At 42.2% G+C, this 25,928-nt stretch overlaps 1 protein-coding gene across 4 annotated transcripts in view; it reads left to right on the top strand.

The window, feature by feature from the left end:
* The window catches only part of slit1a (slit homolog 1a (Drosophila)), an 81,559-nt gene that overhangs the window by 3,339 nt on the left and 52,292 nt on the right, over positions 1-25,928 (top strand). For all 4 annotated transcript variants that reach the window (XM_067520514.1, XM_067520495.1, XM_067520503.1 and 1 more), the window contains exons 2-4: positions 7,430-7,501; positions 9,767-9,838; positions 11,342-11,413. In XM_067520514.1, the coding sequence (XP_067376615.1) occupies positions 7,430-7,501; positions 9,767-9,838; positions 11,342-11,413 (216 nt within the window). The remainder of the gene's footprint in view (positions 1-7,429; positions 7,502-9,766; positions 9,839-11,341; positions 11,414-25,928) is intronic.

Raw genomic sequence — 25,928 nt, 5'->3', positions numbered from 1 at the left:
TCACCGGCCACCTGATCCATAATTTACCCTGACAAGACTGAACACAGCCTGCCCACTATTTGCCAACTCTTGCTATGTGACAAAAGTGTAAAGAGCGAGATGAAAAAAGACAGAGAAGCGGGGTGGAGCCGAACGGTTGGAGCAGGATGAGAACATCTATCAAGGTGATGCTGGCACAGTAACTAAGGTGGTGCTTACTGATGAGTGGATTGCTACCCAGGGGAGTTAACAGTCTCAACCACAAAGCTAATGAATGAATAAACAAGACAATGTTATTTATTATAAAGGTCTCAAGGCCTGGCCCCAAGGCAGACTGACTTTCATTTAGGTCCTTTTTTACAATCTAATGTATCCATCATCATTGCTGCTAATCCCATGTGGACTGGAATGAGGATCATTCAGAGACTGTTTATGCTCAGCTCAGTGTAGGATTGTGAAATTACAGACCTGGGACTCAGTTAGTTTAATTTACTGCCTGCACAACACAGCTGCGCTCTTTTCTGTTGGACTGAAAAATAAGGTTGATGCCATCTCTTTAGTTGTCTTTTTAAATGATTATTTTGTTACTTGTTCTGAGTCTCAGTGCCGCTTTATTTTAGGTATTTAGAGCTACAATGATTAGTTAGCATGGATTATAAAATTTACAGAAACATTTGTGTTCATGTCATTTTTAGGTCTGAAATCCTGTGGGTTTGGCTTCTTAAATATGTAATATCCCGCTGATAACATTTATATAAAAATAATATTTCAGTTTAGGACAGTACATTTAAATACATAAATATTGCAACCAATTGTTAGTTTCAGCCTTTTTTGTCTACGCGTTACGTTATGAAGTTTACATAATGTACATGGAGTCAGAGTGGTAGCTTATCTTAGTGCACTGATGACAGACTGCAGCCAAAAAGGCAGTAGCTTTATGTCCAAACTGGTCTGTTCTCCTGATGAGCACAACTACTTTATGAAAGTGTGTGATTTCACTTGTGAAATGACTCCAACAATGGGATGTTTGCATGGGTCAAATAACACCTTCCAAGACCAATTTCTGCAGTTTCCTTATACTCGTGCATGTCTGACATGCTATATGATATGTGCGTCCATGTGAGTGTCCATTCGTGATTGCTTTGCACGCCTATCTAAAAGTGGCTGCATCTCAGCACAGCATGAAAATTGAATTTGGAGAATCTTACCTATATCCCCTTTCATCTTTCAAAGTCCATCTTGCTATTAACTCTCCTGGCTGTGTGTGTGTGTGTATATACACATAAATCAGTGAGCAGTCTTCTCACGTTCTATATATGCTTTCATAATACACATTTCACCATAGTCAAGAAAGTCAGGAAATAATGAGCAGGATATCTGATGTAAAGGGGACCTGAGATCAACTTTGGTTCGCTTTGCACACACATATCAGCGATCCGTTTAGTGCAACACTGAAGTGTAAAGTGCCTAACTGATCAGCCACAACATTAATATCTCCATGTGGTTGTGGACAGGGGTCAGCATAGGCACTCTGACGGGTCTATGATGCACTGTGTGTTCTAAACCTGCTAATCAGCACCAGCATTAAATATTTCCTTTGTCGGCCCCTGTCCACCACAGCATTCAGATCATCAGATAAATGCGTTTTGTTGGTAATTGGTGTATATTTTGTTAGTCGTGTTTAATTCTCCGAAAATAATAATAAACTAAAAACAATTGTCAAAATGAAAACTTTCTCATCCATTAAATATTCACATATTTCACATAAATAATAATGAAGGAATGTAGGACTGCTGCTGTCACTATGTGATTTATGTTCATCAGGCATGTACAGAGAAAAATGCTTTATTCTTAGAGACCAGTAGAAAGATTCAAACACACTTACATCCATCAAATTACCAGTCATCAATGTACATCTGTTACGGGAACATCCCACTGTTCTTTGAGAAATAACTCAAAGATAGTACATCTGGCAGAGCATATGTCTTGTCCACATGACACACTTTATAGTCAATGTACATGTTCATACAACCTAAATGCCTTCATAGGGAACTTGAAGCCACAAAAGAACCTCAGCGCCTGTCCCTGAACAAACTACAGACACAGTATAAACCATAAAAGACCCTTAAGTCTCTGCTTCTGTGACAGCCTTGTGTGTGTTCTTTTTCTAGTCTGGTGTAGTAACATACACTGGAACAGATGTTTAATTGATTCACTATGGTCTCAAAAAGTGTCATAAGTTATCTATGTTTGATCAGAATGTGTCTGTGTGTTAATTTACTGCCTTGTCTTTACCCAGTCTCCTTTTCTTTCTTGCTACGTGTCTAGTTTTGCTTGCAGCAGCATTTGCTGCATGAAAGTCTGTGTCTCCTTGTCAAGGTGGTTGTTGTATTGTAAAGGCCATGTGAAGACAACAAAAGAAGGAGGTTTGGGTTTTGGTTCCTTTATGTCACCTGTAGCTGTTTATAAAATGCAAAAGACCCTATTGGTCAGAGAAAAATTGTGTTAGTCTGTGTGTGTGTGCCATGCATGTGTGGGATCTGCTTGATGTTTACCTTTCCTATCATGTAATCTTGCTCCAGAGGCCTGACTTTGCAGAATGAAAACTGTAAATAGCCCTTGAGGAGCCCAGGAGCCGGGAAAACACTCTCAGACAAAGTCTTGGCGCACTCTACACACACACATGCATGCGCACACACACATACACTCCTACACATTTAAATGCTCACTAAGACATGCACACACACACTAAAATGTAGAGCTGAGCGCCTTAACTGCTCGTCTGAAAGCCACATTTCAGTTTTGTTCAAGCTGAGCAGAAATCTGACCTCTTAGTGTGGACAGAAGTGTTCCATTTGGGTTTAAGAGTGTGTTATTTTGGTCATGGCAGTCTGCTTCCTCTCTTTCCTCTCTCCCTCTTTCACTAACTCAGTCTCTCTGTCTGGGATGTTGTGCACCCGGGTGGTACTGCCTGATCCTGTAGCCTGTTGGACTAAGTAGTATGTAAGTCACTTTCTTCTCATAGTCTAGCAGCTGTCAAGGCCTCATCTCTCTACTGACATTTCCCAGACTGCCCTTCTACTCTTCGCAGCCCCTGTCTCCTCGCAACACTCCACCACACTTCTCCACTCCGTCACTTTTAGGTAGCTAACAACACTGTCTGAGCAGCTCTGTCTTCTTTTCTGACTCTCAGTGAGTGTTTTTTTTTTCTCTCTTTCTTTCCACCTGTGTGTTTCACGGCTGTCACGTCCATATGTTGTAGAATCTGGAGGTGGAGGAATGCTTCAATCTTCCACAGCTTGCCGATCTATGCAGTTCATTTATAAGGGGAAGTGTATGCTGGTCTGGTCAAATAGCATAGTTAGTGTGTGATTGTAGTAAATGAGCATCTGCACATGGGCTGTACAGGACGTCAGGTTTCTGCTCATCAGGTTGTTTCTACAGCGAGGACTGTGGACAGAACCATGCTACCAACCGTCAGTCAGCAGGCTTCTGTCTTCCCTGCCAGGCCAAAGCTGTTCAGGACAAATGGTACTGTGGTGCTCACTGCACTGTTACAAAAAGACTGCAAAAGACTACAACTTTAATAAGCTCAGTCAAGCAAGAAGGCATGATGCATTTACTTCCTCTTAAATCCATACCCACTGTGTGTTGTGATCAGTCAGGAAGACATTTGAGCAGCAATATAGCAAGACTCACCAGTTGAGTTTACTTCAACCTGTAGATTAAGACTTATCAAATTGCTTTTTTATGTTGCCTTTGCTGTGTGCTGAATTTTAGCCTGCAAGTAAATTTAGCAGCAGAGAGGGACGGACTGAATACCCATAAGTGGAGTGAAGTGCACGATAAGGAGTACTATTTTCAACAGCTACCCTGGCAGTAATGTTTATGAGCAACCACAGCTTAATTACGTCTTGTCCTGCTTAATGTTTTGACACAATTTTTTAAGTTTTACATTGCCAACTGATTTTTACCTGTCAGTATAAGACTATTAAACCGAAACTTGTTAGTAAAAGTGACCACTGTATATTTGGTCTAACCCAAGCATTGGGACACAGTTTCCTGTAGATGGCAGAAAAAGAGTGTGACCGGAATATTTTCAATGCTCCCTCAAGCCAAGAGTGGTCGGCTTTAATATGCTTTGTTTGTAATAACAGACTCGCCATTTTGAATACTTTACCGTTCCACTGTGTCTATATTCATTTCACTTCTGCATGAATACATATCGTCAGTTAAATGCTACACCGCCACACTACTTTCTCCTCGTGATCATTAGGTTTTTATGCATTTGTGAGATCCCAATGGTGCACAGTTGCTTTTCCCACAGATGCTGTTTGTGTACATGCCAGTAAATGTGCTTGCATGCATTCCCTGTTTCAGTATATTTATATGGTCTTTTGAAATATGTAAGAAACAGAGCTCATGTGAATATTTGTGTATGAGCGTATCTGTACGCACACTTTATTGAGCCAGTATGTTTGCTTATCTTCCCTCTAGTCTTGGCTTTCCATTTCATGTAATGTTGCTCAATTCGAACCAGGTCTCCCTAAGCTGAGGGACCCCAGCAGCTGGCAGAAATAAACATAATGAGTTTTTCAGCATCGTGGCTGTACCTTGAGCCCCTTTGAATTATAGAGATGTGGAGCGATGGCTGCTACATGTCCACCCAAGGGATGGTGCTCAAACATCAATCAACCTGCAGTGTAGGATAAAGCGTAGACAGTGATGTCATAAATTCACTTGCTCTCCAGGAAGTGTGTCAGCATTGGGAATCCTTACAGAGGTTCAGAGGATGGAATGGATTTGACTGAAGCAATTGGAGGTGGAAATCCTTTGCTGTATCAACTGGGAGTTATACCTAATAATTTTCAGCCTCTAAAGTAATACTGCAGTGCAAGTCGGTCCTACAAAACATCTGTCTTTTAAAGAGGTGCCTTTGCTGCTGTGCCAAAAGCCATTGCTTAACTCCCTTTGATTGTAAAACTAAAAAAATGGCAGTGACTGATACTGTAGCTAACAAACAGCAGATTTCTCTAAGAGCCATTGACACCATATATTACTGTGGCATACACTGCCATTATGCAGACATGGAGTAACCAGACTGTACGCATTTCGTCAGTCCATATTCTCACTTTCGGTTAATTTCCAATCTATATGAACCTAAGCAGTGGGTTCATGTAGATTTTTTCATCCACCAAAGTTGACTGACTGTTATGTATGAGTCTTTGCACATGAAGAGGTTACTTCCTAAATCTGATGGGAATCCCAGCTACTTTCAATCAACCAGAGCATCCTCACAGACATGGGAGTAACTTGGTGAATCTCCCAGAGATAAAATACTTCCTTGGGTCAGCAGACGTCACTCTTTGGTCAAACAACAGGAGCTGTAGCAGTATATGTTTGGCAATGTGGTCTCATCATAAAGGGTGTCTACTTTATTAGTAACTTCTTCTTTGTGAAAAATATATGTTAAGGATAGTGAATTTTATTACTATATTTATGAAATTCACTGTATACAATTTAACAAGAGCAGGCCATGTCAGTATGCACAAAACAACAATGCTTGAGCAGATGTGCTACAGTGTGAACAATGATTTATACCTGGACAATTTCAAACAAATAAGAACACTGCTTTTTTTTTTGTTTCAAAATTCCAGTGGAAAAGTTCAGAATTTGTCATAAACAGTGTGGATCCTTAACGGGTTAATCATCATAGGATGCTTTTGGCATTTGAGCTTTGCTTAAATGTCACAGTATCACTGAACAGGTGCTTGGCCAAAATAGTTTTGAAGATGAATACTTCAAGCGGAAGATTAGAACATAGTTTAAATGCATTACCAGGAACTTTTGTTCAGCTACATCTAAACTAAAAGTTTAAGATGTGTCAGTCAACTCTGGAGTGTATGCAGAAACTATGGCATGTCTCTTATTACAGGAGAAAGCAATGTTTCATTGCCGGAGGAGTAAAGTATGGTTTCACATGTTTATGTGTGAGTCATTTTTCTACATTCCCCCTGTCACCCTTTGCTTTAACCATCTCTTTCTTATCTTCGGTCTTTCTCCTTTTATTGTCCTCCGGGTGTCATCAGCAGTGGCCACCCTGAAGATAAGACATTAATAATCCAGAACTTTGTGTGGGTGTATGTGTGCGCCTATCTGCATAAGCACCTGTAATGAGCACCACATGTGTGTGTATTGAGGCCCAGGCTAATGTAGCTCAGTCCATTATTTATTTCCTGTGGCCCTGTCGCTTGGACTGTTGATGCACATGTGTACACACACACACACACACCATCTGTCTGTTATGACCGTTCTTTTTCGTACTGCATAGCGCTACAGTCCCTCGAGTGGTCATTAGATGAGAGAAAGTGAGCGACTGAAGGAGAGAGACCAGTGCTTTAGGCATAGATTTTGATCAATTTTTTTGGTAATGCTTTAGGGTGGGGGTGGGAGTGGGGTCAGGGTAGTGCAGGGGTGAACTCATAGCGCAGTAGCACAGAGAAACAGTGCATATTTTGATATCTCTCACCACTTGGGTGGTGTGTATGGTTTGTGTAATTTAACTTCTTTCTTTCCCCTCTGTCATGAAAATACAACTCACTTCAAAGGTAAAAATTTAATCCACACTGTTCTGCAGTAACAAAGAACCATACAAAGCATTCTTCTATCAGCAAAAGTAACTGAATCCACCAAACCACTGGAGGTGTCGCTGCCAAGTTCAGGGTGTTACCATTCAAGTGATCAAATACACAACACTTAAATTGATTTATTTTCATTCATTAGCTGATGGTTTACCTATAAGAACCCAATCTTATATTAAAAACCCTTTCTAGTTCCTTTGTGTTTATCTTCTGTTGCAGTGATGACCAGCTCTCAGCAGGGAGGCTGCTTCCATTATATCCACAACACTTAGCTTTCTGGCCTTGCGGCCCTACCCAAATCCACTCTGCTGGCTCCTGCTAATCCCCATCAATAGTAGAAGGACATGGCAGACGGGAGAAGGGGGGCAGGGGGGTTGTTGGTGGTAGAGGGATGGAATAGAAAGACAGCTCTAATGTGGCTTCCATTTTAATAGGATTTCTTAATCAGTCCTCGTAGAATTTGAACTGAACAATATTTAATACATTTAACATGACTTATAAAGTGATTTGTATTTTGTAAAATAAACACTTATTAATGGCATTCTCAGTATATATTACATTAGTTGTATTAAGTGGCAATAAGCTTAGGGCCCTGTGTGTGTGTGTGTGTGTGTGTGTGTGTGTGTGTGTGTGTGTGTGTGTGTGTGTGTGTGTGTGTGTGTTGCAAAACACAAGGTAAAAGTTTGACTCGTATCAGTTGACAAAGCCAGCTCATGCTGCTGTCTGTTTCTTTACTCATCAGGCTGAACAGGTCCAAAGGGAGAATATAGATCAATTATTCATAAATGTTTGTGTGTCTCTCTTTACAGGGAGCTGAATGGGAATAACCTCACACGGATCACCAAGAGTGACTTTGCTGGACTCAAGTACCTCCGAGTTCTGTAAGTGCTTTATGGTCATAATGACATGTTTGTTCAGTATGTGTAGTGTTGTTGCACGTCTGTGTCTGTGTTTTTCTACTCATGCATATCTGAGCTGTGTGTAACCTTGCACAATACAAGTTGTACAGACTTGCTGCTCAAATTAGCATAAACCCAGTGAAGTGGAGATGCTTCTGTTAAGAGTCCTACTCCAGAGTACATTAAACTTCTGAGTGACTGCAGCCTGAGATGAAATGGACTTCTCACTCACATATTCATAGTCATATTTCTGCTGTAGTAGCACTTATTGTCCCTTAGACACACACACTTGCACCCTTTTTCCACACATGAACCTGTAATGTGTATACAAGTGCTAGTTTTAAATAGGCTCTCAACACAATTAACACATTTAGGTGAAATCACTGATTACCTCTGCACTGAATTTAAACAGCACTTGTGACTAAATGTAATAAAGTAGCTGTAAAAATGTCTTTGTGTGTGCCCACACTTGTGAATAGTGTCATAGGTGTTATAACTATGCAGAAGAGGAAGCCGTATAGACCTGAACATGTTTTAAATGTAACACGAGCTGCACACACCAGCTACTTACCAGACTATTTTCAAGCCTCATCATTACTTGCCCATCCCCCCTTTCTCTCCTTGTTCCCACCACTCCTTGTCCCCTCTCGTCTTCCTATGCATTCCTGCTTTCATACGCCACCTTTTACCCCCATGTGGAGGTCAAATGACCTCATGTCACCAGCTTGTCACAAGTAAAAAGTAAAACTCCTTGCTGCAAACAACTCCTTGCAAAGAGGTACTTAAGACAAAACATCCTCTGCTGCAAAAGCCTCTTTTGCAACACGTGACCACCACTGTGCTACCTGGAACACACATGCCCACGTTTGTTTTCTGTAATGTCAGGCAGCCATATACTGCACACAGTGCTTGGTTTACATAGAGTAGGTGCATGGCATGTCTCTGTGTGCAACCAGAAAAAGGTCTGTCTCTGTGTTATTGGGAGGTGACATCTGTACGGCTGAGCCCAGAAGACTAATAGTGTGTTGACCTCTGATCCACCTGACCCTAAGAACCCTCAGAAGTACCTGAATAGGACCAGAGGTTTAGCTTTACAGACGGCCTCCACCTACTCTGTCAGTCTAAATTCAAACACAAAGCTGATTTCATTTCAATTAACTGACACTGGTTATCAGATTGTCCACATCAGCAATGCACATCGATGTATGTTTGAGGAAACAAAGAGCAATAAAGGAACAGTTTGGGGAAAATGGTAGATAGAAAGGGATCACAGAAAATGAATAAACATTCCCTCAGACTGTGTGAAAAAGTTTTCTCAATTCAAAAGTACTCATTACAATTTTTTTTTTTTTTACTTCTATCTAAATTCATGAGAAAGAGATCGGAGGTGAATTCCACTTTTCTCCCAGTGTTTATGGAGTGTGAACAGTGATTAGCATTTATATTCGATGGGGAGGAAGGCCAGACTGCTGAGTAGCAGCACGGTGTGGCCTCACAGGAGACATGAGAGGTTGCCTTCAACACAGAACAGTTGTATACGTAATGAAGGAAAGCTCTTGTTGCTTTTAAAGCCTCTAGACGCTTTTCTCTCCTTCCTGACCTTGTGTTATTGTAACACTTCCAAAACTATCCAAGGTTCTTTTTTGTGTGCGTTAGCTTTGGCAATGTAGGTGAGGAAAGGATGTGTGTGTGAACTGCATGTTTGTGTGTATGCATGTTTGTTTGTGTATTACTAACAGCCTTGATGCCTGCAACTCTTAAAATGTCCAACTATGCAATCGAACAATCACACATAAATCCACTGCCTACTTTACCTAAATTTTACCAATTGCTAAAGCCTTCGATCCCACATCAGTTTTCCCTGTTAGACTTTCTGACCCCCTGCCCACCTTCCGTCTCATCTCCGCCCAGCCACTACACCCAGTGGACCACACCAGAATCTCGGACCCACACTTTCTAAGCCACCTTGAAAACTTTCCTGGCTTCTCTCCCCTGCTTCGTTTGCCAAGATTCCACACTGTGCCCTCAGTCTACACTACTGCCCTCTGTGTGTGTGTTTGAGAGAGAAAGAGGTGCTAAATATACTGCTCTCAGCATGAATATCCATACTGCAAGATGTTTTGGCATCCAAACCCCAAAGCCAATGATACTTTGTTAAAGCCAGAGTGACCATCTACAAACTCATAAAAAGTCAAAGCCGCACTGTATCAATTTTTCTAAGGCTCTCTTTCTGTCCTTTCCCTGCAGGCAGCTGATGGAGAATCAGATTACTGTGATTGAGCGTGGGGCTTTTGATGACATGAAGGAACTAGAGAGACTGTGAGTACCACCCAGGGTTGTCTGTGGGCTAACCAGAAATAACATTTTTATTACCTTGAACTTCAAATGAAAATTCCACCCTTTTATGGATCTCTATTCAGTTCTTGTATTAGTTGACTGTGATGGTCCTAACAGGAGGAACCAGTGCTGAATTGTGTATCAGTGTGAGCCACTTTCCTGTCATTCCAATCCGCTCGGATGGTGCTGAGAGGTTACAGCGTGGGCTAGGAGTTTTTTTTTTTATTAGCACTGCCTGAGAGGAATGCCCTCAGTGGGATGTGTGGGCTTAAGAGGCCTCCCCCACCGCAGACCCTGGATCATCTGGACAGCACCATAAACTCTTCAACAGCTTGTAAACTGGCTGGGAAAACACAGAGGCAAACACAGTCAACCACACCTCAACCAACTTATTAGCAAATCAATAGTGTTCCTCACATGGAAACCTGCACAGCAGATTACTGTATGGACAAATGCCATCATGCACACACAGCGGTTAACTTATAAAAGACTTTCTGACTGATCTAAAACCCACATTAACAATTTACATTACCAAACGTGAGGCCATGCACAGCTTGCCTTCCCCCCTCCATAGTCGAATGATCCCAAACATTGGGTAGACACATCCATGTGCCAGACCAATGTGGAAATTAAGCGGCTCGTTTCTCAAATGTTTAAAAGCCACTAACCCACTAGCAGGTACAGTTCAGTGTGAGCGGGACGGCAGCAGACCATTAATACCCATTACACCATAAATCTTCACCTCAGCTGGCCAAGCACTCTTTTCAGTGTATACAGTGAGTGGCACAGGTCCCAACATCTGTCTGAATGTGTCTGAAGGCATGGCAGCGGCCTGCCTTCCAGATTTGCAGCCTCGCTGGGTCACAGTGGCTGCGTTCACTCCCATGTGCCTTCAATGGGCCATTCAGGGGGAAGAGAACTGTGGTTTCCAACAGATTAGCAACAGTCTGTTCCTCATTGACTTAATTGTTGTATTTGCATAAAGCCTGCCTGTCTTGGACTTTAGTTGTTTGACATGGAATTTATTTTGCAAACCACTAGTCCTGTCAGTGCTTCCTTGGGCTTGAATAGACACATCTATTTCTCTTAACTTATTTAGAAGCATCTTGTATTGATAGTTTACCCCAGAAAAAATCTGTTCATCTTCAGAGAGCTGGTTGACATAATTCACTTATTTAAATGCGAATGTTGCTTCTCCGTAACTCTGGGAAAGTCGGCAGAGCACAGAGACCCACTAAGTGCAGCATTGTAATTTAACTGCACAGAGATAATTTACGGCACAGTCTCTGACTAGCAGTTTAATTCCCCTGAACTTTCAGTTGGATATTTATGTGACATTCAGAGCACCCTGAAACACAATAGCCTGTGGCTAAGCCGATTCTACGGCAGCTAGCAGAAATTATTCACAGCCTACACACTGAAGGGCACCCATGCATAGACACACACATAAACTCACTGCTTGATCATATGTTTTTTCTGCCGTAGGCGGCTGAACCGTAATCAACTGCAGCAGCTTCCTGAGTTGCTGTTTCAGAAGAACCCTGCCCTGTCTCGACTGTAAGTGCATTTGCTTTGTTATTTCAATTGAATGCCCTCACTTTTTCTATCTGTCATACGCCATCTCTCTTCCTGTTCTCTTTATTATGCAAGCCACTGATGTTGCTGGGAGACATTATTTACTACAGCTATACCCCAGACAACACAGAATGGTTTCAATAATGTGAGTAATGTAGGCTTCAGTGTGGTTTGTTAAAAACACAAATTAAAGAACATTTAAGCTTCACTTCTACTTGTTGGAATGCCACTTAGATTTTGACTTGTGACATGTGCAAAGCCTATTGTGTGATTTCCACCATAGTTACTTTCTGCAAAACAAAATGACCTGGAAAATGTTGAGCCTTCAACTCCAGAACGTCTGCACTTTCTTCATGCTAGTCTGTCTGTGAAAGAATCCACTGGTGACAGGGAGGTGGTGGGACATTGAGACTTGAACTGAGGGACACATTAGACTTTGAACCCTGTTCCAGGTAAAAGGATGTCTGTGTTTCCTGATGAGGTTGTTTTATGTCACTGTAGAAGTTCTTTCTGCCAATGGACCAAAATACATCCATCATATGAAAGAAATGCGTCATTGCACTCTTCATTCTGTTTCTACTTGTTAAGGCCCAGTGTCACATACCAACATATCCTTGCATTCATATGCCCCTGCAGTGACAGTCCCACATTAATACTAAATTTTTATTCCCTCTGTGTTTTTTTTGACTTTCTTTCTTTAGGATAATCAGTATCCCTCTTGCTAGCTGATATTTCCAGCTCCCATTATTCCAGTTCAGATTATCTGGACCATCTGGGAATAATGAAACTGTGGGTCATGGAAAAATCATTTCCCTCCCTGCTATCCACATAGTGGTACTAGTAACCCATGATCCAGGCCTCAGCCCACCATATGTTTATCTTAAGTTTGATGTTTAACACCATGTTGAATCTATCTGTCACCTCCTCTCATCTATCTCCCCATGTCACCTATCATTATGCCAAAACCAACCTGTGGGGCTTTATGGCAAAGTCTCATCCTATGGGACAAGACTGGTCTGTTTGTGGCTTGCTAACACTGAGCAGCACTGAGTTGTCTGTCTAGCTAGAACAGACGCCGTGCAGACCGAGGCCTTCCAGACCAGCGGATGGCCTTGAACAAGCGTGATTAGTCCATCTGCAGCGGCAGGCTCTGCCAACAGCCAGAGGATTGTGCTAACACAGCTCCCCTGTTTCATCCAATCTCACTTCATGCTCATTATTCTAAACCTAACGCTGGCTTTTCTGCCATGTTCTGGAGAATGAGACTTTGTTTAACATTGCTTAATCGATTCGCTATGTGTCTGTGTATACGCTCATTTGGTCTTTATCCTTGGCTAGTTAAAAGACAACCATAATGGACCTTGACACATTTCAGGTGTGGAAGTGCCATATAGTACAGTTAAACAGTAACGACAAATGTGCAATCAGGGGCATGGAAATTAAAATAATCTAATATTTACAGTGCCTGTTTTTGATTGAAAGTAGACATTTTGATTGACAGTTACACCTTTATGAAAAACCTGTAACTTGTTCATTTTTAACAAGCACTTGTAAGTAGTGCTTGTTAAAAGTTATGTGTAGTAGTATGGGATCAGGAACGGCAGTAGAAGACAAAGGTTTTTCATAATGTGTTTCTTAACTCGTAAGCGGTGTGTCTGGGCCACACTGAGGGTTCTGGTTCCAGTCTGATGCGGTCGGGTTACAGCCCTGTCTCGCTCCCACCAGCAACTTTTAATGGACTTGAAAGGTTCTCAGCTCCCCAAGGAAGAATCACTGCTATTCCGTGTGTGTGTGTGTGTGTGTGTGTGTGTGTGTGTGTGTGTGTGTGTGTGTGTGTGTGTGTGTGTGTGTGTGTGTGTGTGTGTGTGTGTGTGTGTGTGTGTGTGTGTGTGTGTGTGTGCATAGGTGTGTGTGTGCGTGTGTGTGTGTGTGCATGTGTGAGGACAAATGAAAGAGAGGGAAAGACAATCTAGGGTTGCATTTGTATTTGTGTATGTATGTCTTAACACTTGTCCAAAGTGCTCACCAGGGCTTGTTAGGGTCTGCCTTTGTGATCCTAACAAGAAAGGTTAATGTGAAAGCCTGCTGCCCTCAGGTGGAGCACTAACCCAGATGGTTTCTCTTCTCTTGGATGCAGGATTAATTGCCCCCTTCCTGCACTTTTTACACTCTACTGCTGCATTTCTTTCCTTCGTGTTTTGCTCATTCTGCAGTGAGCGTTTGAGGAAGAGCTCGTATAACAAAGCGGTTTGTTTGTCTTAGTCATCCTGCTGAGAGGACAAACAGAAAGAAGGACATAAAGGATAGAGGAGGGAGTGATAGCAGATGAAATTGTTGCTCTCATTAAACTCTAGAGGAAGAGCTAGCTGGGTTAATAAAAGACTGTCTGTTAAATGAGCAGCAGACTGCTGTTTGTGAGGAGTTATTAAAGACTCATTAAGCTAACAGGGTAATAGGTTTCCACTACAAAGGGAAGATAGAAAATTATGCTTGTTCTTGCTGGAATGCAGATTTTGAAAAACAGCATTGTTTTCTCTGAGCTCTACTAAAACCAGCTAAAAAAATCACAAGTATGAATATTTAATTTTCATATTTTGCATTCATTTTGCTCGAGCTCAAATACTGTTTTTTCATGCGTACAAAACCAGAGAATTGAGTTAGTACATGATCTGTTTTCTGTTTTGAGAGCCTACCTCTTTACCCACACCCCCACTCTGCTTTCTCTCCCATGCCTGAAAGATACTAGAGACACTAATGCATTAGCGGCACAGGAGAGATAATTGGAATTGATTAGAGATGATTAGAGATAGTTAGAGTTAGTTAAAGCTGCTTATGATGGATGGCACAGACAGAAAGTCATGGGAAAGGCGGCCCAGAGGTGAGAGGCACAGTGCAGAACATCAGTGAACAATAACAGTGAAAATAGACATGCATTCATCACTGTTAACGACCTGTTGCCCCTAGCCCACCACCTCTGACTTCTCCTCATCCCACTTCCACTGCACTTCAGATCTGTAATCTACTCACCATCATCTCTGTAATTAGTGTCTTTTCGTAGTGGGAGAGCAGAAAGGAAAGAAAGATGGCAAGATGAAGAAAAAAACAGGGATAGGTGAGTAGAGTTGGGGGAGTGCAGAGCAGCCGGATAGCCTGCCCCAGGGAATAGCATCTGGTTTGGGATCAGGATGGGGCTTTGTGGACGGAGGAGGAAAGGGGATATTTTGTGGATTTTGATTACTGTGTTGCTTGTCGCTGCCACAAAGTGCCTGGAACACCACAGGCTTGTTTGAAGGGGTGTTGCTTTCCATTAATGGCTAACATGCGGTATTACGTGGTGGGGTGAGGGGAGGGTTCAGAGAGGTTTTCCCTTGTTTATCTCACCAGGAGGCATGGAGAAGAAGGAGGGAGTAGGAAAGGGTGTGGTAGTACCTGCACTACAGGGGAGACCAGAAAACCCTGGCAAAAGATAGGAGAGGGGGTGTGTCTCATCCTTCATGAAGATCCTATTTTCCATCATTCATTTTCGTGCTAATGCTTGACAACAGGTATCCTGATATACACAACCCCTAAACACTCACTGAACTATTGGCACAGTAACCAACACACACACACACACACACACACACACACACTCATAGAAAAATAAGTGAAAATGCAAGTAACACTAATTAGACACAAACACACACAGAATAACTTAATTACATCTTTGTGTGCAAATGTGTGGATGCCAGGCATACGCAGGGGATTACATTCTTTATATGACTTTGACAAGAGATAAAAGAGCAGCGTCAACTATGTGTTGATGCAGAGTTAACTATGCTGTGTTTGTGTTGGCGGGATGCTGTGTTTTGTGTTTGTTGATTGCTTGATGCTTAGGGAACGGTAGCTCAGTGTGAGAAGAAAGAAATGTTTGAGGGACAGAGATCTAGCATAAATAATTTGCACTATCATTAAATCTATAAATCGTCTGTCTGCCACAGTATTCCCACTTGTTTTTGATTTTGTTTGCCACCACTCTATGTACTGTATTTTCCTCTTCGCATTTGGTGCAGATTGATTGGCATCGTAAACTTACTCCAAGTTTGTGCCACAAAGCAAGCAAATTAACTCTTTGGACTTTTGACTTTATGTATATGACTGCATGAAAGACTGATACGAATGTTTCTTTTTCTCTTTGGACTGCATGCATGTGTGTCTGGCAGGCTGTTAATGGTCCAAGCTGGTCTTGTCATTTCCTTCTCTTTGTCTCTGTTGATGAATGACCTCCCTCGTGCTAGGGCTCTCCCTCACTGTCGGTTGACTGTTTGGGCCTGTGCTTGGCAGCAGTCCCCATGGAAACCTGTCGTCATCAGAAGGCTTCTTTGCCATCGATGGCAGACATCCCGATTTTGTTTGACTGTGGTTTGTCTGACACTAAGTAAACACTGATAGCAACAACTACAGTTAGGCTAACTTTAGACACAGTGGAATAAAATACCTGGATGAAGCCGAAAAAGTGTCTTCTTAAAGGTGCAGATCACCCTTTTTCTATTACCACAAGTGGTGTCTGTACAGTGTTGCTTTGATTTTTTTACAGACTTTGAGAAAGCAGTCTCTTAACTTTGTGTGAAACATTTTACAGCATTATCTCTTTGCAATCTACATCTCCTCATTGGTTTTTGCAGGGAACTATTTTGTTTGGTAGAACTGAAAACTGTATACTGCATTTATTTGGGACACTCTGTATGTATTTTATTATAGCTGTGACCTCAACAAATATAATTCTGTTCCATCATGTTTGGGTTGAGGGATAAATCTAAAAAAAAAAATCTAAATCTGAATAAATAAAACCAAAAATGCTTGTAAGACTATAAACTCTTTTTCCAAGTGTAGGTAAAGTTAGATCTAACTCTGACATTGAGTATGAATACCTGACCTGGCAGAGGAAAAATATGTGTCAGGCCTTAACTCCTTGCCCCTGCCGCTCTTCCTGCCCCTGTCCTTGGCAGCTGGTAAAAGTGGCTTTTATGGCTTGTCGCTGTTTTCTTTACGAGTCGGACAGTGTGTGAGAGAGAAATGCAGACCAAACCATGTGAGGAGAGCGGAAGCCAAAAGGGGGTAATTTAAAAACACTCTGCCATCGGAAATATTCACAACCGCAGCACAAGCAGAATGAGAGAGAAAGAAACGAAAGAGACGACAAAAATCAGACAGAAGAAAGAGAATTTGCGAAGAGAGAGTGAAACAGTCAGAGGTGCAAAATATGACAAAGATATGGCAAAAAGCAAGAGGGAAACAGCAGTGTTTATATTTACTAACTATTCTGTGTCCTTCCTTATGAATAATTGAACAGATGGATTGAGACTTGTTAAATATTCACACTAAAGCGCTGGGACATCAGTGCAGGTTTGTGTGTGTGTGTAAGTCTATGTCCAGTGTCTGGCACTGATTGCTCTATATACTGTATCTCCCCATACCAACTCTAATGCTCTAAATATTCGTACAAGCAACACACACAAGTTCTTTTGCAATGATCGCCCCAGTCATACACATGTGCTCGTGCGCGTGTGTGTGTGTGTGAGACTAGGGACTGGCCTGGTCATTATGAATTGATACGGCATGAATAAGACATCACAGTGTGGTCTAGATCCGTCATGAGTATACACACACAGGGATTTCACTCGTGGAGTTGGAGGAGGCCTCCTCGTTCGTCTCCTCTGCTGCTGCTGACAGTTTGCCTCTGTGATGGCCTGCTTTGCCGGGTCCAGATTGGAAATGACACATATGTGAGTAAAGGCTGCCCTCATGTCCTCACATACATGCATGTGGAAACATACACAGAGACAGACACAGACACACACACACACACACACTCATTTACTCCTTGGGGCTTGTGGAATGCTGCAACCCCAGCCAGGAATAACAACCCATATAATGCTGGTTGGACTGTCCTGCTAGTGCAAACACATGCTTAGTGGACATGTGTGTCCAGTAGGGTAAGCAGCATGGAGTATGAACAGCTATCAGAATGAGAACCATATCCCATTCATTACAGCCATAATAGAGTGCAATCTCCCTGCAAGAGGTGTTTCCCTCACTTAGTGCATCTGTCTATCTCGTTACAGTTCGGTTCAAGACCTGGCTTTTCAATTATGGCTATCTACTCTGGATCATCACGTGGAAGTGTCGTGTGTAAGGAGTTTAGCAGGAAGACTGCAGTATCTGTGTGTAACCTCTTGTAATGAGCTGTTAGGGTCTGGACTTAAGATTCTGAAGCTCGGTGTTGGAAGTAGCCCAAGCAGGCCTAAACACAGCCTTTCATCCTAAAAGCATGGAGTGGAGAGAGGGTGTTCGAAACCTTTTCCAATATCCTCTGAAACAGGAAGAGACAGGAAAACTTCCACACATGCGCATGTGTTTCCCAGTGCACATGTCCAGCAAACCCACACGTGCACAGTAAATGATTGTTCCAGCCCTGTCCTGTGGCATCATGCTCTGTTTCAGATTCTGAGATTTAAAAAGAACAAACAAACATACTACAGGGCAAATTATGCCTTTAAACACACACACACACACATGCAATCACACAAATGCCACTGCACACATAATTTCCCCACCTCCTGCTGGTTTGCTGCTGTAGCAACGAATGCGCTTTGGGGCTCGGACTCAGGCTGTTTACCCTTTCTGAGTGAGTGGAAGACACACAGAGAAAGAAAGAGTTAGTAGGTGAAATGGATCAAAAAGAGCCTCATATTTTCTGAATGAGAGCTGGCCCAGTTGCTTGGGAAAAGTGTGGTGTAATGGATGGAAAGAGATTTTTGGATTTTTAGTTGTGTGTGCATGTATGTAATTATAGGATTTAGCAGCATCCCTTTATCCTCTGAAAAGAGAGCCTTTGGTTGAACTCCTTCCTCTTCCCCACGGCTATATTTCTGTGTGTTTGTGAACTCTGGGCCCTGTCTCCTTTCTGTCTGTGGTGAGCAGGTCCATCCTTAGGACTTTATACTTATTACACCTCCAGGACTTTTGTTTATCAGACTCTACAAGCTACAGAGCCGCTACTAAAACTTTGACTTTGTAAAGGCAACAACCTTCAGGCAAACTACAGGTTAATGAGTTTGATTTGACAATGCAGGCTACTGGTGAAAGCTTTACGGGTTTGAATTTCAGCTAAGAAAATCTCGAGAGGCAAAATGAGTAAACCTCTGTCTTGCTGCAACTGCTACAGAGGTGCCCTAGAGTGTGCCTCCTCATTCATACAGCTCTAACAGAGCTGCTAATTGGCAGTTGTGAACTGTGGTTGCACAGGGAAGCTTACATGTATTATGTCACCCAAGTGTGATTAGATGTATTGGAGTTATGACAAAATCATAGCAACAATTATATTTATACATTAATAATATTTAATATTTATAACCACTACTACCAAGGTTAACAATGAAATGTCACTTGGCATTTTTAAAGTTTCATTTTTATTTTTTTTAAAGCATTTATACACGTTACTTTGGATATGTTTGAAAGTAAAAACAACAGGGAGGTTAATGTTGTGGCTGATCTGTGTAGTTTTCAGTCAAATGGCTGTGACTCCGAGGCATGTAAACACTTCCATCGCTCTGTTTACCCATATCTGGTTATTCACAGTAATGACTTATATGTTCATGTAAACATATTCAGTTTGACTAGTGGAAAAAGTCAAACAAGCACATCACCTGAAAAATAAACCTTAAACAACCATCTGTTTCATATGTTTTAAATGTTGGATTCAACCTGGATCTTTATGTCTTTTGTCTTTGTGCTCTGTGGTTCTTCCTCAGCCATCCTACTTTCACAGTAAACAAAAGACACTTGTCTGCTTAGGTAAGTGGACTGCCCACATTCCAGTAAAAAGACATATTGGGTCTTGCAGTGCTGGTGAGCATAGCAAAAGGAAAAACAAATCTGTTCCAAATGCCTATCTGTTTCCACTATTGGCTCCCTCTAACAATACTCTCCTGCTGGTATCACAGCGTGAAGCAGTGATCCTATTAGTCCCAGAGTGTGTGTGTATCCTTACTGTAGAGATATTTTTTTTAGTGAGAAACAGTATGTTGTTCTGTGCAGGGGGTGTCTTTTCTTGTTTTGCTTTGTATACAGTATAACAGGAAATCACCGGCAGATGGAATCGACTCCCCTTCCCCACTTTACCATTTTTTTTCTAGAGGTATACGCACAAAAACACACACACACACACACACACACACACACATGCACACACACATACACAAAACACCTTCCCCACCCAAACAAAGCTTCTAGAAATGAGTGTTACATCTGAGATGCAGCCAGATAGTATTAGTGTGTTTTTATATATATATATATACACAGACACACACACACACACACACACACAGACACACACACACACACACACACACACACATATATATATATATATATATATATATATATATTCTTCAGGGACTGTTAAATAGTGTTTTCAGGTAGTTCTAAATCCCTTCCTCCCAAATCCATTGAACTGCTGAAATTTGATAAAGTAAGGAGTGGAAGGATGGGTAAAACGAGTTAGAGAGCAATAGAAGGACATGACAGTGCCTGAGAAGCAATAACTAGTGTGTTGATAGAATAAGTGGGGTTGACAGATAAAGCATAAGAAATAAGACGCAGAAAGAAGAAAGATTGGCCTCATCTGTAGACTTCGAAGGGATTCTCATCTCTTCTCATGTATGTGGCTGTGCTGGGCGACAGAAAGGGTAAGGGAGCCAGGGGCACCTGCAGTGGAGCATTAGCCGAAAGCCCCATTATCACTTCAAAGCTGGACTCTGCTGGAGGAGGCCTGAGTGACACTGGGACCCTGTAAAGGATGAAATGCCACACAGAGATAGGAGTAGAAATCCTCCTCCCTCTGTCAGCGTTTCCCATTTTTTTCCTCTATGATCTTACTGCACCTTTAATGTCCTTCACGTCCTCTCTGTCATCTTCCTTGTCCTACCTTCCTTATTGGTTCCTTTTCCTCTCCCTGTATTACTTCCTCCATGCACCTTATCTGTATCTTAAACACCTGGCTACCTGGATGGCACTTCCTTTGTGAGATCTTCCATCACTGATTTTCTTCTCTTGGGGAATTTCTCCGTCCTCATTGGCTTATAAAAGGCTGGGGGGGACTGAAGGCCCTTATGAGTCCCAGGCTGGTAATGAGTTTTCAGGCCCTTTTATGTGGAGATCAAGCCAATAGCTGGAGGGTGTGTTGTTGGTACTGGCATTAGAGGAATAGGTATTACCAACTCATAGAATAGAAGAATAGTAGGTCAGCCCCATCCCAGACCAGACCTAGACATGCAAACATTTCCCATGAAGTCAAGGGTGTCCCAACCAGACACAGAGACACTCAATATTGTCTGTGTAAGTTATAGCATTCCTCTGTCCAATACATTATTCCAGAGACCATTCCTGATATTTAAAGGCTACAGAGGGTCAGATACTTTTAGCAGGACAACGGTAAATGCCAGGAATCAATGGCGAAACACAACTCCATACAACATGTTCTATTACTACCTTCTGCTTTTTCTTCGGGTGTGTTCATAAATTTTCCATTTGAATAAGTCCAGGGACAAAGAAATAGTGACAGAAGTATATTTGAATAATGTCTGCTGCTCTTTGATTTAACTTCACCCAGGAACACCTTTCCCACTCCTTAAATCCTCCTTGTCCGCCCGTGTTAAATCCTCCAAATCCAATATGCATGCACGTTTTGTTTTTGTGTGTGTGTGTGTATGTGTGCGCATTAATCCGTAATGCCTGGCCACATACCATTATTACACCCTCCCCCTGACACCTTCATCAGTCTTACAGACTGGAGTTATTGGAACATCATTCTATGCCTTGTTTTTGTTTTTTGTTTTTTGCATGCAAGTGTTGCAAATAATGATTATTAAAAAATTCTACACATTTTAGATTTATTGTGTAGAATATGCCACCACAGTTTCACATATCTCAAGGTGAAAATTTTTATGACACCTTGCTTGCTTTGCCTGACTAGTAAGCTCTAAACTCAAGGTCATCTAGTTTAAACAGAATTAAACAGAAACAAAATATTTAATTCTTGTATCATATTAGTAAATTAATGAAAGTTTGTACTACTGAGAGAAAAGTAGTTTGTATGTGTACAGTTTACACTGGAAGTAGGGGCATGCCCAGCTTCCACTTCATAAAGCAGTTGTAAAAGAGAGGAGACCATTCATGGCTAACAAAGAGTTTTCACATGAACAAGCTAACAGACTGGGACCCAATAGCCATCACCACTTCCCGTACAGTCATTTTACTCACTTTATTTTCACACCTGCCCCTTTGCTCCATTCTTTCTCACACATTTATTGCTAACATTTCTTCCATTTGAGATTGTAGTGTGTTCAAGTCCAAAAGGTCTGACAGAAGAGAACTTTTCCAGGAGTTGTCCTTCCTGCGAGAAACTTGGCAGTTGATAATGGCAGCAGCTCAATCAAACAGAAATATGTGATAAATACCTCTGTAAAATAATTGCAGCATGAGCCAGTTATCTGGGCAGGTTTGTCTCTGTCTTTTTATAGTATCCTAATAGTTTCTATGGAGACTGAATTGGCAGAGTGTTGTGTTGCATTTGCCCCCCCGGCAATCTCACCCTCATTCACCTTCCTACCTGTGTTTCTGGATATAGAAACCTGAAAGATGGTGATACATCTGTGTTAACACCCTCGCTCCTTCAAGGGCAGAAAGATGTAGAACTGATAGAAGTTTCTTTCATAGAACATAAAAGTCAAAGCTCTGGGACGCTGAAGTCAACAATCAAATCAGCTAAAAGTTTCCCTTGCTGACTGCAGGAAATATGGGGGACCTGTGTTAATCCACATAGCATTACAAAGATATTTTCACAGTTTGACAGGCAGCTCAATTAATAAGAACGGAATAGCAGATTACATAATATTTTATTTTTGCCTTGTTTTTGCCTTTCTGGTTTCCCTCATACTTTGTGTGCAGAGTTGTGGGTGGAGTACATAAAAGGTAGAATTCAGATTGTTTCGCCATTTTTTCAAGTTGTGAGAGTGAGCTGAGCTGAGCGTAGCGGAGTTGAACTGAGACGTCAAGCAGGGTTAGAGAAACACAGCCTTGTTTCCCAGGCAGGCACCCTCTTTGTGACATGGTTAAAGATGTGTCCTAACACCATTACCATCACCCCTCATCCCCTCCTCTTTCCACCTCGGCTCCTATCCCTCCATCCCTCCCTCCATCTCCAGAGAATAGCATGCCCTTTGCTCAAGCCATTCCGTCTCCTTGGAGCTCATTGTTCCCTGGTTGCTAGGCGATGGCTGGGGCCTCATTTGGTCACCTTGGATACAGGGGGAGGCTGGGTATTTGGTGTGGGGTCAGTGCTGACAGAGGTGATGTGAAGGTGTGTGTATATGTGCGTATGTCTGCTTACGTACAACGCTGCATGCACACATTGTTAGCAATCAAAGATGTGTGTGTGGCTGCATATATACACCTATTATCCATAACATTAATACTGTCTGGTGTTTTTAATGTTGTGGTTAACAGGAGTCAGTGTGGGAAAAATGGTCATGATCGACAGGTATCAGAACACATAGTGCATCACAGTATGATCCTTATGGGACTATGCAGCCATAGACCAATGCCCATGCTGACGGCTGTCCACCACAACATTAAAATCACCAGGTGGTGTTAAAGTTGTAGTTAATGGATGTGTGTATGTGTGTATGTGTGTGTCTGTTTGGTTAAGGGTCAGGCGTGACAGCACCAGTACAATAGTGTGGGGTGTGACCAACCCCTCCTTCACCATTTATTAGCCTATTCAGTCTCCCACTCCCTTGCTCCAAGAAAGCCTGGGCCAGGAGGCAGCCGAGCTGTCAGTCAACAAGGAGGGGGAGGGGTAGAGAAGAAGTTCCAGAAAACATAATTAATGTGTAACATGAGCTGCCTTATTGCTTTAAAGAGGAAATTAAAGAAACAAGCTGCCAAGGTAATGGCAATGTTGCAGAACGGAATGGAACGCCGTTTTTGAATTGTCAATGGTGTTTCAGGCACTCACACCTGCTCGGGCTTTCATCTCTCACCCTCTCTCTCTCTTTTTTCGTCTCGGCCTTTCTTTCCATCTACACTGTTTCTCTCTTTCTGTAAAACACACACCAAGGGAGAGCCTCTTTGTCAACCGCCCTCCTGAATTCCTATCCTCAGTCGTCAAGCCGGCCGTAGCTGGCCAGCCTTGGAGAGCCTGGAGTGGCTTTCATAAACCTCCACCAAACACACAAGCACAAAACTATATGATTGTTACCAAATCTGACGCCCTCATTGAGAGTTTATAAGTAGTAAAAAAATAAAGAACATTTTTGAATATGAACTCCTATTTAGATGTGAGCCATTCTGCCTCTATTCCCAACCCCGCCCCCCACACACTTCTTTCCCTCTTTCTAACGAACTCTCTTTTTGTACTTTTGCAGTTTAATCAATACAGTTTGTGTAACTGTGATCAACTGGAGAGGCCTGCTCTGTGATATCATTAGGTTCTGTGGTGCATCTTTAAGCCCTTAGAGCAAAACCGGCAACGAGTATTTTACCCCCAAATTAAGGTTCATTAAGGATGACTCAGAGGCAGTATTATGTGTCTGTGAGTCATCAGTGTGTGTTTTGTGTCCTTTATCTAACTTTTTAAAAGGACATAAGAAAACTTTTCCTTCTGCCTCTGATATGTCTCTCCCACTCACTTTATTTCTCCCTTTTTTGCTGGGGCTGCTAACATTTGAATGTCAAACAACCGTCTGTTTTGTCCCAGCAAGAAGACGATTAGCATCAAACAAGCATCTAGAATGGATTTTGCAATCTGTTGCAGAAAAGCTCTGTGGTTACTCTTCAGAAAATGTATTCCCTCGGGAAGCAGTTTTCTTCCTGTAATGTCTGCATGTGTGTGTTCCAAAGCCAGCCGTGGAGGTAAAATTGTTACAGATCATCAGCTAAATCGCTGTCTTGTGTTCTTAACACTCATAATGAGTCAGAAGGAATGTGGTGTCCTCACCTGAGCTGTAACTGAGAGCACATATAAAGACGATCTAACATGCCCACACAGAAGTAAAGGAAGAAAGCCTGGCACTGCAGTGGGCAAACTCACCCTGAAGGGCAGGGTGTGTCTGGCCTCTCAAGGTTCACCACTCTGACAAAACCGCAGTGGTAATGCATCGGAAAATGACTCCAGAAAATGGCATATAAACTTGGACTCAGTTTGACACTGGGAAAGTCAGTTTTGTTTTTTCCGAGTCTCATGCATTTTCCAGAGAAAGTCATTAAGAAATCCTTGAGTGTGGAAGAAAGATTCATATTCATAGAATTCATCAAAACAAGTTATTGAAAGCCAATACACTCATTTCGTGAGCTGAATCGATGTGATGTTGACCCCCGACCACAGCATGCACTGCTGTCTGCGTGGCTTTGTTGATGGAGTAGTAACCTTTCTTTGTGCCCATGTTTGGGCCAGTAACCTTGCTTTGTGTTGCTGTGTGTATCAGGGTGTAGTGTGACTGCCCTTCTCCATAAATCACTGTCAGATTCCAATGGTACAAAACAAAGACCTCGCCTGAAGCTTGGATAATGGGGTTGTTGGTATGTGTGTGTGTGTGTGTGTATGTGTGTGTGTTTGTGTGTGTGTGTATCAAGCCTGTAGCGGCCCTTCATTTACCAATCAGTGCCAAATAGAGATTATGAAAATTCATTAAGTGTGAGATGAGCTTTTTTTTTTTTCTTCAGATGAATATTGCATGAAACGCAGCATTGGGTGACAAAACACTCCATCGATTTTAAGGGAGGGAGGGATTCAGGGACGGAGGGAAGAGATGGGTGAGGGAATGAGGTTGATCGCTGGTGCATGATGAAATAAACTGAAGGATTTCTGTCACTGTGGGCATGTGTGGCTGTGTGTGTATGTCCCACACAGGGGCTAATAAATAAATAATGTTTGAAATGAGAGCAGCTCTCCATAGACCATCTCCACTTCATGAGAAGTGCTTGTTTACAACTCTGCACACACAAACGTGCACACATTCACATGCACACGCAACATACATTTCTACTGGAATATACTGTTGCTCTCCTTTCCAGGAGCATGCCTTTCCGTTGAGCCTCTACGTGTGCGTTCCCACTCTCAGGTCTTTTGTCGCATTACAATCTGCATTCTATCCATGTTGATAGTGAAGGGATGGGAACCATTACTGTGCAGGCCAAAGCAAACACACACACATGCATATAAACACCTACCTTGTGTGAGAGGCTGGAGAGCATTAGAGAGCTCAGCAGAGCAAACATAGTGATAAAGGCAGGATTTGGGCAGATTCTAACAGGAGGAAGCAGCGGGGCCGAGAATGGATTTACCCCCGGTATCCCCACAGGCCCGGGCATGACAGAAGCCCCCAGTACTGTAACCAAACAGTGTGTGGCACTGGCTAACGGTTCCCGTGTTTGCTCTGCATGCTGTTCTAACATA

The sequence above is a fragment of the Channa argus genome, chromosome 1 (genome assembly GCF_033026475.1).
Source record: "Channa argus isolate prfri chromosome 1, Channa argus male v1.0, whole genome shotgun sequence".
Lineage (NCBI taxonomy): Eukaryota > Metazoa > Chordata > Actinopteri > Anabantiformes > Channidae > Channa > Channa argus.
The sequence above is the reverse complement of the archived record's forward strand: the minus strand, read 5'-3'. Positions and strand labels throughout refer to the sequence as shown.